The sequence below is a fragment of the Physella acuta genome, unplaced genomic scaffold, assembly GCF_028476545.2.
Source record: "Physella acuta isolate Inbredline_101_S28 unplaced genomic scaffold, ASM2847654v3 ptg001871l, whole genome shotgun sequence".
In the NCBI taxonomy this organism is placed as follows: domain Eukaryota; kingdom Metazoa; phylum Mollusca; class Gastropoda; family Physidae; genus Physella; species Physella acuta.
In genome coordinates, this window is record NW_026733377.1 from 6,359 (window position 1) to 24,759 (window position 18,401).

The window sequence follows — 18,401 nt, forward strand, 5'->3', positions numbered from 1 at the left end:
CCACCACACTAACCACCACACTAACCATCAGACTGACCACCACTTTGGCCACCATACCGACCACACACTAACCACCATACTGACCACACACTAACCACCATACTGACCACAGACTAATCACCACAATGACCACACACCACATGCCCCCACACAACATGCCTCCCACAATGACCACACACCACATGCCACCCACAGTGCCCACACACCACATGCCCCCCACTATGACCGAACACACCACACCCACCACACTGACAACACACACCATGTCCCCCACAATGAACCAACACACCGATTCCCCCACAATTCCCTCACCCATCATGCACCCCACAATACCCACATACACCACGCCCCCCACAATTCCCTCACCCATCATGCACCCCACAATACCCACATACACCACTTCCCCCACAATGCCCACACACACCACTTCCCCCACAATGCCTACACACACCATGCCCCCCACAATGCCTACACACACCATGCCCCCCACAATGCCCACACACACCACTTCCCCCACAATGCCCACACACACCACTTACCCCACAATGCCCACACACACCACTTACCCCACAATGCCCACACACACCACGCCCCCCACAATGCCCACACACACCACGCCCCCCACACGAACAACACGTACCATGCCCACAGTGACTGGCATCCAGGGCCTCAACCTGATTGGTTCGTCCATCATCACAGTAGCGGTCATCATGCAGATAGCCGGTCAAGCCATGCCCTACTGGTTGGTGAATGATAAAACACATCAAACCGCTGGACTCTGGGAATATTGTGATAGCATCGGTTGTTATGGTTACAGGACGGACAACTTAGACCGTAAGGATCGCTTTTTTCTCAGGACATCTTAATTATACATAACTATTTGTGTGTGTGTGTATATATATATATATATATATATATATATATATATATATATATATATATATATATATATATATATATATATATATATATATATATATAAGAGAGCGAGAGAAATAACAGAAAGATGGAGAAAACGGGAGAAGAGGTAGACAGATTAAGAGATTCAAAAGAGAGAAAGAGAGATGAAAAGCCAGAAAGAGAGATCAACATAACAAAAAGAGAGAGAGCCATACATATAGATAAACAGAGAGAGCTTATTAATCTAACATGATTCTTGTATCAAATCTAACAACCGATTTTCCCACTTTTACAAAATTACTAACTTTGTCATTACGTGTATTTCCGACGCCAATACAATAATCTAAAGTATTTTTTACATTAATGAATTAATGTTTGCAATATTAATTACATTTAAAAACAACTCCTTGTTAAACGGCATACTTTCGGAGCTGTGGTCTTCTTGGATATCGCGTTATTTTAAATGTAAAAATATTTTTAGTTATACATTAACGTTTTTTTTTAAAAATAAATTTAACTTTAATTTCAAACGATACCAGACCAGTTGATTATTTCTTTTTACATTTGATAAATGTATCCCAATGATTTGTTTACAGCTAGGCTCGAGGCAAGTCGAGTGTTCGCCATTATGGGCGTGGTCAGCGGTGTGGGATCCATCATAATGACACTGATCTATATTTGTCATCCAATGAGAAATGACCAGCCGGACAAGGTGTTTCCTTTCTTGTCTTGTGTGGCTGGGTTTATTGCAGGTAAGATGTGTTTCATTCAGACTTTTTTTCTCCGGAGAGGGGGGGGGGGGGTGTTGTGGGGCGGTGGACAAAAATTTCCGTAGAGGGGGGGGGGGACACTGTTAAAAGTATATATTTTCTATATAAATTTCCATATCGTTCGGGGAGGGGGGGGGCGGTAGACTTTCTTCGAGTGGGGGCTGGTGCTTTGCTCCCCCGAAGAGATGTGGGTCGATTTGGACCACATACACCATATACTATAGGCTATGCATCTATATGACCTAGTATACACCAGGTAAATTCACTTTAAACTAGTTTGGACTACTTTAGACTAGTTTGGACTACTTTAGACTAGTTTGGACTACTTTAGACTAGTTTGGACTACGTTAGACTAGTTTGGACTACTTTAGACTAGTTTGGACCACTATAGGCTAGTTTGGACCACTATGGGCTAATTTGAACCACTATTGGCTAATTTGGACTACTTTCTGTTAGTTTGGACCACATTGGGCTAGTTTGGACCACTTTGGGCTAGTTTGGGGAAACACTTTCGGCTAGTTTGGACCACTTTAGGCTAGTTTGTACTACTTTGGGCTAGTTTTGACCACTTTGGGCTAGTTTGGACCACTTTGGGCTAGTTTGGACCACTTTGGGCTAGTTTGGTTCAAGTGCCACCTACCTGGAAAAAATGCCACATAAAAATATTTCTTTCAAAACCTTATAAAAACTACCGTAAAACTCAATTTATTTAAAACTTAAACATCTTTTATTCCCCCTCCCCCCACCCCAAACACAGGTTTTTGTGTGGGCGTGTGTGTGCTGACGTGGCTAGGGTACACCCAGCATGCAGTGGACAGAGACGCCAACAACCAGTATGGCACTTCGTTTGTCGTCAGCTGTATCGCAGGGATTCTCATCCTGTACGGCAGCGTCATCACCATGTGCGTCCTGGCGAGAAAACAAAGCAACGGCTACCAAAGGTTGCGCTGAATCTACACGGGACACAACGTCAAGTGCTTCGCGGATTCCTCACCGTGCCAAATGCTTCGCGGATTCTACACTGCCGATTGCTTCGCGGATTAGAAACGATTTGATTTCGTCTTGAATTTTGAAAAAAAAAAAAAAAAAAAAAAAAAAAAAAAAACATGCTTCGCGGATTCAATCACGATTTTAAAAAAAGACAGACACTTATCAAAATGTAATTTTGAGTAACTTTGAAGATTCAACATTGTTACGTCATTGTATTGTATTATTGAGAATCACAAAGTGATCTATGAATCATCTATGAAAAAAACAAGGACTCACATATTACATAACTTTGTTCTCTTACATTTCATAAGTCCCTTAGTGCTGTGTTATAAAATTGTACTTCCAAATATATTTTTTTTAAATTTTAAACACTTGAACAATACATTTTTAAATTGTTTTTTTTTCATCGCCAATTAATGCCACTCTGTTTTATAAGTAAGAGCCATCCTTAATTATATGAAAAGCTTTCATAAAACTGTTGATCAAAACCTTTCATTTATTGAAGTATTCAAGTTAAATTTAATGCATTCATTCATTGTCACATTTACATACTATTTTTTCTAAATTTACACAAATTAAATATATATATATATATATATATATATATATATATATATATATATATATATATATATATATATATATATATATATATATATATATATATATATAATTAAATGGATAAAATATAAGCCCCTTATAACTTAGTATGTATATTTTAATTGGCCTAGACTACTCTGTCAAACAGTTTTTCTTATCTTCTGCTTAAAGGCGGCATCCATAAATGACGTCTCCCTTGTTTACCTCCCCCCCCCCCCCTCTCCCATTGTCACACATCGTCGCTAAATGCCAAACCCCCTCACCCATAAAATTATGTCACATTTCAATTTCTAACTTAACTTTTTACAATGCTAAATCGTGTTGTCTCACTTTCAGAACCCGCCCCTTTCCCCACACACACTCTCCCCCCCCCCCCCCCACGTAACACATCGTCACAAAATTCCGACCCCCCCCCCCTTTTTTCCCCCTTTTTGAGCGTAATGTGATTTATGGACGACCGTTTCGTCACACTTTAAGTAGCCTAAAATATTGTATCGTGTTGTTTCTCTTCTCTATGTATATCTAGAACGTCAGTAAACTTACCTTTTATAGAAATAATGTAGTAGTAGAGAAACGCATATTGTGTTGTTTTTTTTTATTTGTGATGTGGTGGGCCTATTGGAAGAACTTCTTAAAATGGTATTGTTGTTAAGACAGCCCTATAAAGTCAAGTGTTTCTCTACGTATATTGTTGTTGTTGTTGCTATTGTGGATAATGATGATGCTGTATTACAGTGCATGACATTGAATACGTCAACGGCTCCACCCACCCCAACCCGCCATGTCGACCTGAAAGTGTGTGACGTGTTTGTTTTGGCTGATTGATTGCCAGGTTGGTTAGAAAAAATCTGGCTTCATTTACCTGCTTGCTGTGTCCATGTTCTTGACAAAAAACCTGTTTGGGGTTGGTTGTTTTTTTATATGCTAGGTTGTAGAGATGCATATAAAAATAACGTGTATATAGTGTAAAGATTATGTATGTTTGTGCACTATATACGCACTTCGTGTGTGCCTGTGTCTGTCTGTGTTAGTGTGTGAGTGTCTGTGTGTGTTTCTGAGTGTGTGTATCTGTGTGTGTAAGCGTGCGTGTGTCTTTGTGTACCTATGTGTGTGTACGTGTGTGCCCGTGTGTGTGTGTGTGTGTGTGTGTGTATGTGTGTGTGTGTGTGTGTTGAGCAGTTGTGCTGAATATATGCAGTTAGCCCTAAAAGGATCTATAGTCTGAGAATTTGTTTACAAAATAATTTGTTTACAAAATTAAAACAGCTATCGCAATTCTAAAAACATTATACCGTGTAATGTTAAACGAAAGCTAACCCTACTTTACTGTGGTGTCTGTGTATTTGTTACTGAATTTTTTCTTTCATTATTTTACTCTTAAAAACTTATTTGTAAATTACTGTCAGATTTTAGTTGAGTGTTATTGTAAATATTTCATAGAAACTGTGCTACGGTAAAACGTTTTCAATCATAATAAAATAAAAAAGTTTGAATTTTTTTTAAAAAATTTTGTTTCTTCATTCTAAAAGCTGCACGATAACAATGAAATCGCGTATTGAACTTATTATAGTTTCATAAAAGAGGTAGAGTACATCAGAGCAAGACAACAGTAATCAATACCGCCCGGGCAATATTCATGAAAACATTGAGGTTTTTTTAAGAGACATAAACTATAAAAATCTTTTTATGCAAGATCCTAAGCTCATTCTTGTTAGAGTCTACTTTGTTTGACGTGTTTTTATTTATTTTTGAATGCTGGAAATACAATTGCAAATTCGTAGGTTCTGGATTCAAATCTCTATCATATAAATGTATATTATTGACGGGAAGGGGCGGGGTAATGGTGAATGGGTGGGGATGATCAGTGTCAACTCAGTCATAGCTAGAATTTGTTTCTACACTATTCTTTTCATTTCTGCACTGTACGTAAATAAATACAAACAACACACGTATATAAATTTGCTTTTATATTATATAAATATAGTTTATATATATATATATATATATATATATATATATATATATATATAATATAAATATACATAAATGTATATATATATATATATATATATATATATATATATATATATATATATATATATATATATATATATATATATATATATATATATATATATATATATACTATATATATATATATATATATATATATATATATATATATATGGCACACAAACACGGCCATCTAGACTTGTTCTCGCGACATCAAGCAATGAACTTTATATACAGAAGAACGAGCACCCTACAAAAAATGTTTGCCTCCCTTGGAAAAAAAAATGTGCATTCATGGACTAACCAGGTGTCTCCCACAGTTCTGTTAAACAAATGCAAAAATACACTTTTTAGCTAAATACTATCAAATGCCCAAAAATCGAGACAAATAAAAATACATTTTCTTTTTACCTGTGATATGTCACTATGATGTATACACCTTTTGATAAAAAATATTTAAAAAAAAACTCAGATAAAACCATGCTGCAGTTTAACCAACCAGAAAGACCCAGGAAGAAAATTGCCCTTAACACAGGTAAGACAATTAAATGGGATCAACTCTTAATGAACATTCACAGTTCATGCATCTCATGAAGGTGTTTTTTATTTTTACAAAACCGCCCTAACTCTTGTTCAAGGTTAGGAATTATTTTTTATGGCTGTATATTTTAGGATAGATATTTCCCGCTGGTAATGAAGCGGCAGGAAGTGTTTTACTTTTTAAAGACATGTAGAACAGAAATGTTGGAGAGAAAAGTTTTTTTGTGAGTTTCTTTTGGGACTGTGAGAATAGTCGCTGTAAAATCTGTGTAGGTATATTTTGTTTTATTATACATAGACAAATAATTGAGAGGTTGGAGGGGACAGACAGACAAAGTAAATACTGGAGTGACAGACAGATTGGGATTTGTGACAGACAGACAGACAGACAGACAGACAGACAGACAGACAGACAGACAGACAGACAGACAGACAGACAGACAGACAGACAGACAGACAGACAGACAGACAGACAGACAGACAGACAGACAGACAGACAGACAGACAGACAGACAGACAGACAGACAGACAGACAGACAGACAGACAGACAGACAGACAGACAGACAGACAGACAGACAGACAGACAGACAGACAGACAGACAGACAGACAGACAGACAGACAGACAGACAGACAGACAGACAGACAGACAGACAGACAGACAGACAGACAGACAGACAGACAGACAGACAGACAGACAGACAGACAGACAGACAGACAGACAGACAGACAGACAGACAGACAGACAGACAGACAGACAGACGGACGGACAGACAGACAGACAGACAGACAGACAGACGGACAGACGGACAGACAGACAGACAGACAGACGGACAGACGGACAGACAGACAGACAGACAGACAGGCAGGCAGGCAGGCAGGCAGGCAGACATGTGGTGCTGAAGCCAGTGAAAGATCTGATACGGTGGCCAATTCATCGGCTGTTAAACAAAAGACAGATAAAAAGACAGACAAAGGACAGACAGAAACTCTAACAGATTGAGTGAGTGACAGATAGACGGAGAAAGAAGAGACATTATAACGGGTTGACCAGTCAAAAATTAATCAACCAGTAGACAAATAACAGACACACACATACAAAAGACAGACATAGGTTGAATCAGATTTTTAAAAAATAGGCACACTAAGATACTTAAGTAGCTAATTAATCGTTATTAATCATTAATACATACATTAAAACATTACACGTAATCAATTGTATAATTTAACAAGTAGGTTCATTCTAGTATCGATTCCTTTTTGCTTCTTGTGACTGGCTGACTAAATCTAGTATCGATTACGTTGTGTTTCCCCCCCCCCTCCACCCAGAGAATGGCAGACACGGACGGCATCAAAGCCAGGTATTTCATCTCACCTGTCATCATCTTCGTCGGTGCGGCGCTGAGTACCATCGGCGTCATCACCAACCACTGGACTAGTGGGACGGGACTGAACAACAACAACGTCACGTACGGCCTGTGGAAGGTCTGCGGGGACAACGGTCACTGCGACCCCATCCCAGCTCAGTACGTCACCTGTGAGTGTTTACCTGATTGTAATTGTAGGATCAAGGTTTAAGTCACTCGACTGATTTGGGACCTGGCATTTCTTTTACATTGTAATATTAACGGTGATTCCCTGAAATGTAATTAGCCAGAAAGAAAAAAAAAGCGCACAAAAAATTGCGCAACGGAAAAAAAAGCAGACAGAAAAAAGTGCAAACAGAAAAATGCGCCCTCTAACCCCTCCCCCCAGTTTTTCTTTTTATAACTGTAGAGAAATAGAGAGGGAGATATGTGGACTAAAGACTGGCGGAAAGACAGACAGACAGTCAGACAGGCAGTAGGTCGGTCGGCTCATCGGTCAGTCGACGGTCAGCGTAGGTGTTGGTGTAATCGTAGTCGTGCATACCACTTTTGGACATATCTGTGTTTACACAGCCCTGCTTTACAAATTGCCTGTGGACAACCCTTCACTATTGTCAAACATTATGTGGACCAACCATCTAAGGTCAAAGCACCATCGGTCAACAGCATCTATGTATGTATGATCGGAAAATTTATTTTTCTATGCATTTTAGAAAGAACGGTGGCATTTTTGTATTAAAATTTAGAGGAATAAGAGTAAAATATTTACATCTATGTAAAAAAAAAAACATACACAGACCAATTTAAACATGCAAGCATATATATATATACACACACACACACACACACACACATATATATATATATATATATATATATATATATATATATATATATATATATATATATATATATATATATATATATATATATATATATATATATATATATATACATACATTGTCACACTCATAATTGATGAAAAATCTGTATGTTATTTTCTGCGTGCATAATTTTCTTAATTGCGCATTTTTCTGTGTTCGCATTTTTCTCTTTGCACATTTTTTAGGTCACCTTGTTCACCGAATAACAATCTGCAAGGCAGCGGTTAACTTTATCTTACTTCATATAACACTGCAGTTGTGTAATACTCCTCGTATCCTGTACTTCATCTGCCCCATGTATCTTTATACGAACGGGAAATGATGATGATGAAGGGCACGGGAGAAACGTTTTGCCTTAGTAACGTTTCCCTTTCAAACCTGACGGTCTATGGGGCAAGTGAAGTAGAGTTCACTTGTTTCTGTGACCTCGGCATATGAAGAGATAGTGTGTTCAGCACTATGCCCAGCCGCCTTTACGCTCGCTAACGTTACTTAATGTAAATGTGTTGTTCTATATAATGTGTTGTAGACATTTCTTCAGCCACAAACACTTTTACAGTTTTTAATATCTAAAAACCAACGTTTCTGGTTTACTTATTTTTACTGAATTAAAAAGAGTGTTACTTTTAGGTTTTTATACCTAAATTTTATTATACTTTTAGTATCTAAGAATTATTTTTAAAAATGTAATAGTTCCGGCTTTAATCTTTCTATCCGGTGGATGTTAATCCAGTCTCCCCCCCCCCCCCCCCCCCCCACACACACACGAATGAACATATTTGCTTTAAAAGTTTTACAACACGATGAGTAGCTTGTAAACTGTTATCTAAAACCGACAATTACCTGTCCCCCTATTTGAAGTAGTCGGGTTGTCAGATTTATGAAAAAACAACATCCGTTAACACAAGCCCACCTGACTGATCGAATCAACACTATGACGTAATCTCTTTATCTCCCATTGTATTAATAAATACGGTTGTCTTTAAATCTAGAAGTCAATGTGTGGTGTTAATATATTATATAATACATATATTATATAATAAAATTTAAAAAAATTAAATTCATGTATTGTCATCAGAGATCTTATCTGAAAAAAAATGCGCTGCATTATATTTGATAACAACAAAAGCTTAATTAAGGACTTAAGAAAAAAAGTCTTGTGCTCTTGTGACTGATGCGCATAAAGCCGCTAAAAAATGATTACTAATCGTGAGTGTTGTCTTACAACGTAAGTTCATATCATTGTTATATTATTTATATGTAAAGCCACTGCTGAACCAAACATGTTATATTTGGTAATCTGAATTTGATAGCTGGGGACAGCAAATCTTTTCGAAAAACAACTCCAAAATCAAACAACTTCTGCCTTGTAGGTTTTTCTTGTGTCTAGAAAGGCTATGGAAGCAAATCCAAAAAGAAAATCAGGCTGAAATCGGAGTCAATGGCCTCAGTGGCGCATAACCAATTGACACGTAGTACCAAAATGTGTTGGAGAAAATACTGTTCAACACTAGAATTAAGAACGTAGAGGAAGAAAGAAGATAATCAAATACCAATTGTCTAAGATATTTAATGATTCTCTTATCTTTTATAATTTTAATTAATTAATTAATTATCTTCTACCCCACAGCCGAGTTGCTGGCCTGTCGAGGTTTTCTTGTGTTCGGTACAGTGGCCTGCGCCATCAGCATCATCATGATACTTGTCTACCCCTGCTTTCCTAGACGGGGAGATTCTGAAAACAAACTATTTCCCATTTTATCAGCCGCATTTGGCGTAGTTGCTGGTAAGGAAATGTATTTTGTTGTTGACATAAATGCTCGATACACAAAAACAGTTTGGAGGTTCTAATTAAACAACATGCACTTGGTTATTGAGACTTGTATTTTACTTTAATTTTTTTTTCTTTGATCATCTATTTAAGATCCATACATAATAAATATGTGATTTTTTTTTGTTTCCCGCTATTTTTATTTTATTGTAAAATCGCTCCCCAACCCCATCCCATTATTTCTTTTACTTTATACCAAGGGCGGAACTACTATACCGTCACACCACGCAATGCGGGGGGAAGGGGGGTAGATACCAACCAATTTAGGGGCCCACAATCCGACCAACAACAACAAAATAAAGCATTATTTTTTTATTTATTTTTTTGCACCTTGAAAGATTAGAGGTTTTTCATCCGCCACTTCTTGATACTGTTTTCTAAGAAAAACCAAGAACGTTTCTTATGCATTGTGACGGAACAGTTCCATTTTTATTTTTTAACATTGGTCTAACGTCTAAAGTACTCATGCTGTCTCAATATATTTTGATCCAGTCGATCTTTACATTAGCGGAGATTAGAGTTTTATTTTTTTATCCTTTCAAACTTACAGTAGCGTTTCATTTCCACTGCTTTAACATCATTATTTCAACAGCTTACTTTTTTACATAATGGGCTTGTGATCAGTAGCAAATCAGCCAAAACGCTTATTTCTAAAACCAATACTATCATATTTAGCGAACTGTTATAATTCAAAGTGTTAAGCCTAAAAAAAAAAGAAAAACGTTCATGCCGTTGCCATAGTAATGGCGGCCATCTCAGATTTTATGCCCTTAAGGTAGATCTGAATGAATTTAAAGTAGTTTTATTTTCCCAGATGTGTCCAGCCTAGCCGGCTTAGCTGTGTGGGCCAGTGTCAAAGACTTCATCCCCATTGGTCAGACAACTCTAGGGTTTTCCTTCATCGTCTGCGGCTTTGCGGAGATGATCATTCTCTTGGGCAGCCTCGTTGGATTTAAGAGTATCTTCTACCACCAGTGTGGTTACAGGAGACGATACATCGTCATCGTTGATGAAGGCTAGTGCTGGTTTAACGGACGATACATCGTCATAGTTGATGAAGGCTAACGTTGGTTTAATGGGGGCTAAATCGTCATGGTTGATGAATGCTAGTTTTGGTTTACTGGACACTATATCGTCATCGTTGATGAAAGCTAGTGCTGGTTTAATGGGCGATACATAACGGAATTATACTTGATGTTGTGGAGAGTGGCTTGTATAAACCATATACTTTATTAAGAGTTGTAAAAAGGTTCATTTATAGATTATTATAATGTTGTTATATAACTAATTATTTATACTTCATGAAATAAATATGAATTATTTTAAATTAAGTAAATGGATTGTCGTTATTACTGATGCAACTAAAGTGTGTATGTGTTTAAGTATTCGTGTTTGCGTGTACATGTGAAAGTGCGTGTGTGTTTGCTTATGCATTTGGATGTGGGTTGGGTGTGCGGGTGTGTGAGTATGGGTATGGGTATGCGTGTGATAAATGGTACATGATAAATGGTATGGGAATGAGAAGTTGAATGAGTATCAATGTACGTATGTAATTACAAATAAGTTTATATTTTATACATACAGGCTATGTAAACAAGGTCTGAATTCGCAGTAACACGGCATCAGAATCTAAGACCACACGGGCTAAACCACTGATGTCCACTTTTTGAAATGTTTGAGTTAGCTTTTTGTGTAGTACTAGTCCATATCTATATAATGTATAAAGATATGAAAGCGAAAACCCAGCTAAATACCGCAATATTTAGGATTTTAAAAACATGCCACAACGGAATAACAACGGATGTCCAATGTTTACCCAAGTTATGTTTGTATAAATCAATGAGAATCAAAGGAAAAACATCTCTTATGATAAGCTATCACAAGAACTAGACTAAAGCGATTTGATATCGCAGTGTCAGTCCAGTATGATGCCATTCCTATATAGAAGGTGCCAGTGTTAATCAAAAGCTTTTAGCGTAATGGCTAGAATTCTGCAAACCACACTTACTTCACCAGAGACACAAAACACCATCATCAATATGACAAGCGATATGCTTCTCAAAGTCACAAAAATAAAACTTGTAAAGGACAAAAACTTTATCATGCACGGAGAGAGTTGGAATCAACAGTTCAGTCTTATGCCCCGTACTCCCCCACAGGCCAGAGCATCCTATAGGGCTCGTAAGTAGGTCACCAATCAGTTCTACGGCTCAATAAAAACTGCAGGAGCCTTAAAATTGGTTGGTGACCTACTTACCAGGCCTATTGTGCAGTAAGAGACAGAAACCATGCTCAAGCTGCCTGCGTCGTTCCCTTGTCTGACCACCCAAAACATGCTGACACAGCTATTCTGGCTAGTCTAGAATATAAAGACATTCAAACTAAAACAATAGGTATGTGAACAAAAAACACCATTAACTAAAGGACTGCCAAACGACGACCTGAGTAGCACTGAGTCACAAGCAGTGGCGTAGTGAGGTCGGGCGTCATCCGGTGCGGCACTTAATGGTGTCGTCCCCCCCCCCCCCCAGAGGCGTAACGACCCTTCCCGGGGACAAACTTTTAATATTCGATTTGCACCCCCCTCAAATTTTCGATTTGCACTTCTTAAAAGACTATTTAACACTCGAATTAATCACTTAATTAAGTGGAATTATTATTTTTCTATATATATTTTGCTATCTATTGCCTTGGTGTCAACCCCCTAAATGGTGTCACCCATGTGCGATCCGCACCCCCCCCCCCCCCCCCCGCCCTCCCTCGCTACGCCACTGGTCACAAGCAGACCAAAGCCAGAGCGTGAGTCAGAATGTGAAACCAGCATCAAATTATGACATTGGCCATCTTTGATACTATAGTTCCATGGGTGATTTTCAATACTTTAGCATGCATTAAGTAGAATTTCAAGGTAAAAATCAACCTGGTAACTAAACGAATACACCGACATATCAAAGATTGAACTAATTTTAATTTTTTTTTTAAAAACTAATTTTATTTTAAAATGTAACACGTGTAAGGCTACCGGATTCTGCAAACACCAAATTTTGTTTTTCTCGAAGTAAATAAAGTGTGACAAATGTGGTTTAGCCCCTGTTGTCTTCAATAACCATACTGTATATACATATAAATACACGTAAGTATAGATGTTAGTGGTAGCACAGACACACAGGCTGGTCATCATAACCAGTGTTTCTTCCAAACTTTTTTCTCCGGGGGGGGGGGGGTGGGGGGGCACTTGAAATGTTCGAGGGGGGGGGGGCAGACTTTCTTCTGGGGGGGGGGGGGGCGGATACTGTTAAAAGTATACATTTTCTATAGAAGAGATACCTGGAAGAAACTCTGATCATAACATCAAGCAATAAAGTTTCCCCACAGAAGAACGATGACTCTAAAAAACTATTTTGCCTTCCCTTTAGTTCACTAAATTTTAGTTAAATAAAAATACATTGTTTCCCTTTGACATTTCACCTTGATCAATACCACCATTGATATCTTAAAATTATAAGCTAAAACAGTGGTTCTTATCCTTGGTTCGATCGAACCCTAAGGGTTCGGCGAGTGAGTCTCAAGGGTTCGAGAAGGTCAAGACACACACCCGACTCATACGATACACCATCGGCTTTTGTCAGTGTGGACGATAAACTATTCAGATGGGTTCGGTGAATGCGCATATGAAACAAATGGGGTTTGGTACTTCCAAAAAGGTTAAGAACCACTGAGCCATTATGTTGTTTTTAACCAATAAGAAACACCCAGGAAGTATATGACCCGAACACCTTTAAAAATTGAGTTTAATCGACTCGCAATAAGCATGCACAATGTATGTATTTAAAATTATTTTTTTACAGACCTCAGGAAGAGACTTGTTCACGGTTATGACTTTAATGAAGAAGAACTAGGTCAAAGGTTAACTTATGGCTTCGCTGGCTTTACATACCGTGCCAAAGGAATTCAAGAAAAAGCAGGAAGTGCTTTGCCTACTTAAGACATAGATCTCAAATTGATGGACAGAAAAGTTGTCTAGTGAACACCTCTAAGGACCGTCAGAAGAGCCACTGTAAAATCTATGTACGTACATTTTTATCATGGACAGATACGTGATATAGACAGTGAAGGAGACATAATAAATGTACGACTGAAAGACAATAGATAATATACAAATTGACATCGCGGTTGTCAGACAGGCACAGACAGATAGTTGAACAGACAGACAGACAGACAGATAGTTGAACAGAGAGACAGACAGATAGTTGAACAGACAGACAGACAGACAGATAGTTGAACAGAGAGACAGACAGATAGTTGAACAGACAGACAGACAGATAGATAGTTGAACAGACAGACAGACAGACAGACAGACAGACAGACAGACAGATAGTTGAACAGACAGACAGACGGATAGTTGAACAGACAGAAAACTGACAGATATTTTGGCCGATAACCGACTTATGAATACAATAATTACAAATAGACAGACAGATACTATAACAGATTGACTCACAGATAGACAGACACAAGATAGACAGACACAAGATAGACAGACACAAGATAGACAGACACAAGATAGACAGACACAAGATAGACAGACACAAGATAGACAGACACAAGATAGACAGACACAAGATAGACAGACACAAGATAGACAGACACAAGATAGACAGACACAAGATAGACAGACACAAGATAGACAGACACATGATAGACAGACACAAGATAGACAGACACAAGATAGACAGACACAAGATAGACAGACACAAGATAGACAGACACAAGATAGACAGACACAAGATAGACAGACACAAGATAGACAGACACAAGATAGACAGACACAAGATAGACAGACACAAGATAGACAGACACAAGATAGACAGACAAAAGATAGACAGACACAAGATAGACAGACACAAGATAGACACAGAAAAATGGTCGAATTAAGTAACTGATTTATAAAAAGACAAGAATACTAAAATACTTAAAAGTAGCTAATTAATCATTAATTTGCATAAAAAACACTATACTAAATCAATTGCTACGAAGACAAAATCTGACTAATTGACTCATTCTTGTATAATTTCGTTAGGAATTTGATAACTTAATTAGATCTAAAGAAAAAAATCAAATGTTACGAAAGAATGAGAGGATAATAAAATATAATCGATTGTCTACATCTGGTATCGATTCCCCATTGTTTCTGTTCAAACTTTTCTAATTCTGGTATCGATTCCTTAATTTCCTCCAGCCAATGGCCGACACGGACAGCATCAACTGCAGGTATTTTGTTTCACCTGTCTTCGTCTTCATCGGTGCGGCGCTGATCACCATCGGCGTCGTCACCAACCACTGGACGACCAGCTCAGCTTTCGACAGCAGCATCACGTACGGCCTGTGGAAGTTCTGCCGGAACAACGGTCAATGCGACCCCATCGATCCTAGATTCGTCACCTGTAAGTGTTAGTGTTAGTGTTAGTGTAAGTTTATTACTCTAATTTTATAAACACTTTTCTACCTACCTAAATTCGTCACCCGTAAGTGTTAGTGTTAGTTGTATTACTCTGATTTTATAAACACATTTCTACCTACCACTATCAGTAGTAACGTCATATAACACTGCAATGGTGTACTACTCTTCGTATTATATATATATATATATATATATATATATATATATATATATACAGAGGCGTAGCGAGAAGGGGCGGGGGGTGCGGATCGCACCGGGTGACACCATTTAGGGGGTGACACAAATAGCAAAATATATAGAGAAAAATAATTATTCCACTTAATTAAGTGATTAATTCGAGTGTTAAATAGTGTTTTAAGAGGTGCAAATCTAAAGTTTGAGTGGGGGAGGGTGCAAATCGAAAATGGAAAGTTAGTCCGCGTGAAGGGTCGCTACGCCTCTGAGGGGTGACACCATTAAGTGGCGCACCGGGTAACACCCGACCTCGCTACGCCACTGTATATATATATATATATATATATATATATATATATATATATATATATATATATATATATATATATATATATATATATATATATAAAGTCAGAGATCCTGTTATTTGGAAAGATGCGCTGCGTAACATTTGACTGCGACCGTTCTTACAAGCAGAAAACCATATGGCCTAAGAAAGAGCGTATAAAAATGAGGAATCTTCTGGCTAAGATTAGTCCAGTTTAGAATGGGTTCATAAATGTTTTACCAATTAATTTCATCTCTTGAGGGTATAAAACCGCGTAAAAATCATGATTAATTTTAATCTTGCTCATTGTGATATAGTATTTACAACAGAGTTAACGCAGAGGGAAATCTATTATACAGCTGTTGCTTACAGCCATTGCTTACAGCCATTGCTTACATCCATTGCTTACAGCCATTGCTTACAGCCATTGCTTACTCGTGTAAGATATAATGATTATAGGAACTCGTATAATTAATTAATTAATTAATTAATTAACTATCTTCTGCCCCACAGCCGAGTTGCTGGCCTGTCGAGGTTTTCTTGTGTTCGGTCCAGTGGCCTGCGCCATCAGCATCATCATGATACTTGTCTACCCCTGCTTTCCTAGACGGGGCGATTCTGAAAACAAACTATTTCCCATTTTATCAGCCGGATTTGGCGTAGTTGCTGGTAAGGAAATCTATTTTGTTGTTGATATTTGATACACAAAAACAGTTTGGTGGTTAAATAAAACAGCAGTATTTTTCTTTGATGAGGGATGGCGTGGTCGATTGGTAGAGCTCTCAGGACGTTTTGGTGAGTTCTTGAGTTCGGATCTGGGTTCCTGAGTCTACCCAGCTCTAATTAGTACCTGGCTTACGCTAAGAAAACTAAGCAGGCTGGGCACTAACCACACTATTCGTGCCGACGTAACACACACCGATGAACTCTACTTTATCTTCCTCGTGTTTCTTGGGCACGAACGGGAAAAGATGACGATGTTTTTCTCTGATTAACTTATTTTTTATCTTTTCTTCTAATCCATTTTCATGAGATTTGTTTTTATTTATTTTTTTCATAAATAATGAAAAAACAATTGAGGTTATCATGCATCATAGCTAAACTTCAATTCTGTTGCTCGCTAAGTGATTGATGTTGCTGTCTTTATTTGTGATTTCTAACAACTTCCCGTGACATTTCACTTCCACTGCATAAAATTCATTAATTTAACTCTATCGATACAGTTAAAAATAGATATGAAATATTTAACGGCGTTTTATTTTCCCAGGGGTCTCCTGCCTCGCCGGAGTTGCTGTGTGGGCGAGTGTCAAAGACTTCATCCCCATCGGGGATACAAGTCTAGGGTTTTCCTTCATCCTTGGCGCTATGTCAGGGTTCATGCTTTTCTTCGGCAGCCTCGTAGGTTTTGGGAACATCTTCCGCAATAGGTGTGGCTTTAGGAGACGTTACACGATCATTGTTGATGAATTCTAACGTTAGTTCAATGGACGATACACTTCCACAATAGTTGTGGCTATTGGAGACGTTATACGATCATTGTTGATGAATTCTAACGTTAGTTCAATTGTCAACACACTACCTTATGAGACTTAGTTATGTGTGGACTCGCTATTGTAAGCTGTGTACAAAATTGAGAGTTGTAAAAAGGTTCACTTATAGATTATAATGGTGTAGTTATATATTTATTTATGCTTTATGAAATAAATATGAATTATTTTAATTAAGTAAAAGCCTTGTTATTATTGCTGCAACTATAGTGTGTGCGTCTGAGTTTTCGTATTCGTATTCGCGTGTGCATGTGAATGCGCGTGTGAGTTTGCATATGCATTTGGGTGTGGGTTGAGTGTGCGGGTGTGTGAGTATGGGTATCGATATCGATACGGGTAGGGTGTGAATACGGGTATGGGTATGCTAAATGATAAATGGAATGGGAATAAGTAGTAGAATAAGTATCAGTGCTAGTATATATTTACAAATACGTTTATATATAGAGGCTGGGTAAATAAGGCTTGAAGTCGCAGTATCATGGTGTGACCTACTTAGGTCCAGTAATGTTTTATTTTGACATTGTGTTAATACCATATATGGATTGATGGTGCAACTACCGGGGTTTTTCCACTGTCTTATTAAGAGTGTCTAAGACGTAGAAATTTTCCATCAAGATCTGATTGATTAATTCAGACCAGATGACCACCCCAACCAATGGTTACATGAGTTGAGGATAGCCTCCCCTGTGGCCTAAGTCTTTAACTAGATCGCACACACGCGACACGAGGCAGTCTACCTTGATCAAACGGTCTATTAAGACCAAGCCGTCCATTTTGTCCGGCAATAGATTCTGACCATTTGAACGTGAGAGAACTTAAGTCCTGAGTGTGCTATGCTTTCTTAAGTTGTGTTAGTCTTCTAGTATAATATTACTTGTCGCCAAGTGATTCTTGAAGCTATAGCAGTGTTGTGTGACCTGTGGCTATTTTTATACAGTGTTAAAATCTGTGATAGTGTTTTTTCTTACGCTTTGTAAGTTGGGTTTTGTTATTTTCT

The 18,401-nt window shown here is 37.9% G+C and overlaps 3 protein-coding genes across 4 annotated transcripts; all 3 read left to right on the forward strand.

Annotated features, from left to right (window-relative positions):
• Nucleotides 1-479: 479 nt before the first annotated feature.
• Nucleotides 480-3,234, forward strand: LOC131930970 (epithelial membrane protein 1-like). Its single transcript, XM_059287637.1, has 3 exons — nt 480-834; nt 1,497-1,652; nt 2,428-3,234. The coding sequence occupies exons 1-3, from the start codon at nt 480-482 to the stop codon at nt 2,619-2,621; spliced, it is 705 nt and encodes a 234-aa protein (XP_059143620.1). The 3' UTR covers nt 2,622-3,234.
• A 2,671-nt stretch (nt 3,235-5,905) lies between these two features.
• Nucleotides 5,906-11,017, forward strand: LOC131930968 (uncharacterized). Of its 2 annotated transcripts, none has more exons than XM_059287636.1 (4): nt 5,906-6,086; nt 7,142-7,349; nt 9,694-9,849; nt 10,709-11,017. In XM_059287636.1, exons 2-4 carry the CDS (start codon nt 7,145-7,147, stop codon nt 10,912-10,914), a joined length of 567 nt encoding a protein of 188 aa, XP_059143619.1. In that variant the 5' UTR covers nt 5,906-6,086; nt 7,142-7,144; the 3' UTR covers nt 10,915-11,017. The 2 variants fall into 2 exon arrangements, with proteins under 2 accessions (XP_059143619.1, XP_059143618.1); XM_059287635.1 differs by having other exon boundaries at nt 5,906-6,082.
• A 2,891-nt stretch (nt 11,018-13,908) lies between these two features.
• LOC131930978 (lens fiber membrane intrinsic protein-like) lies at nt 13,909-17,553 on the forward strand. Its single transcript, XM_059287647.1, has 4 exons — nt 13,909-13,962; nt 15,134-15,338; nt 16,371-16,526; nt 17,125-17,553. The coding sequence occupies exons 2-4, from the start codon at nt 15,137-15,139 to the stop codon at nt 17,328-17,330; spliced, it is 564 nt and encodes a 187-aa protein (XP_059143630.1). The 5' UTR covers nt 13,909-13,962; nt 15,134-15,136; the 3' UTR covers nt 17,331-17,553.
• The last annotated feature ends 848 nt before the right edge of the window (nt 17,554-18,401 follow it).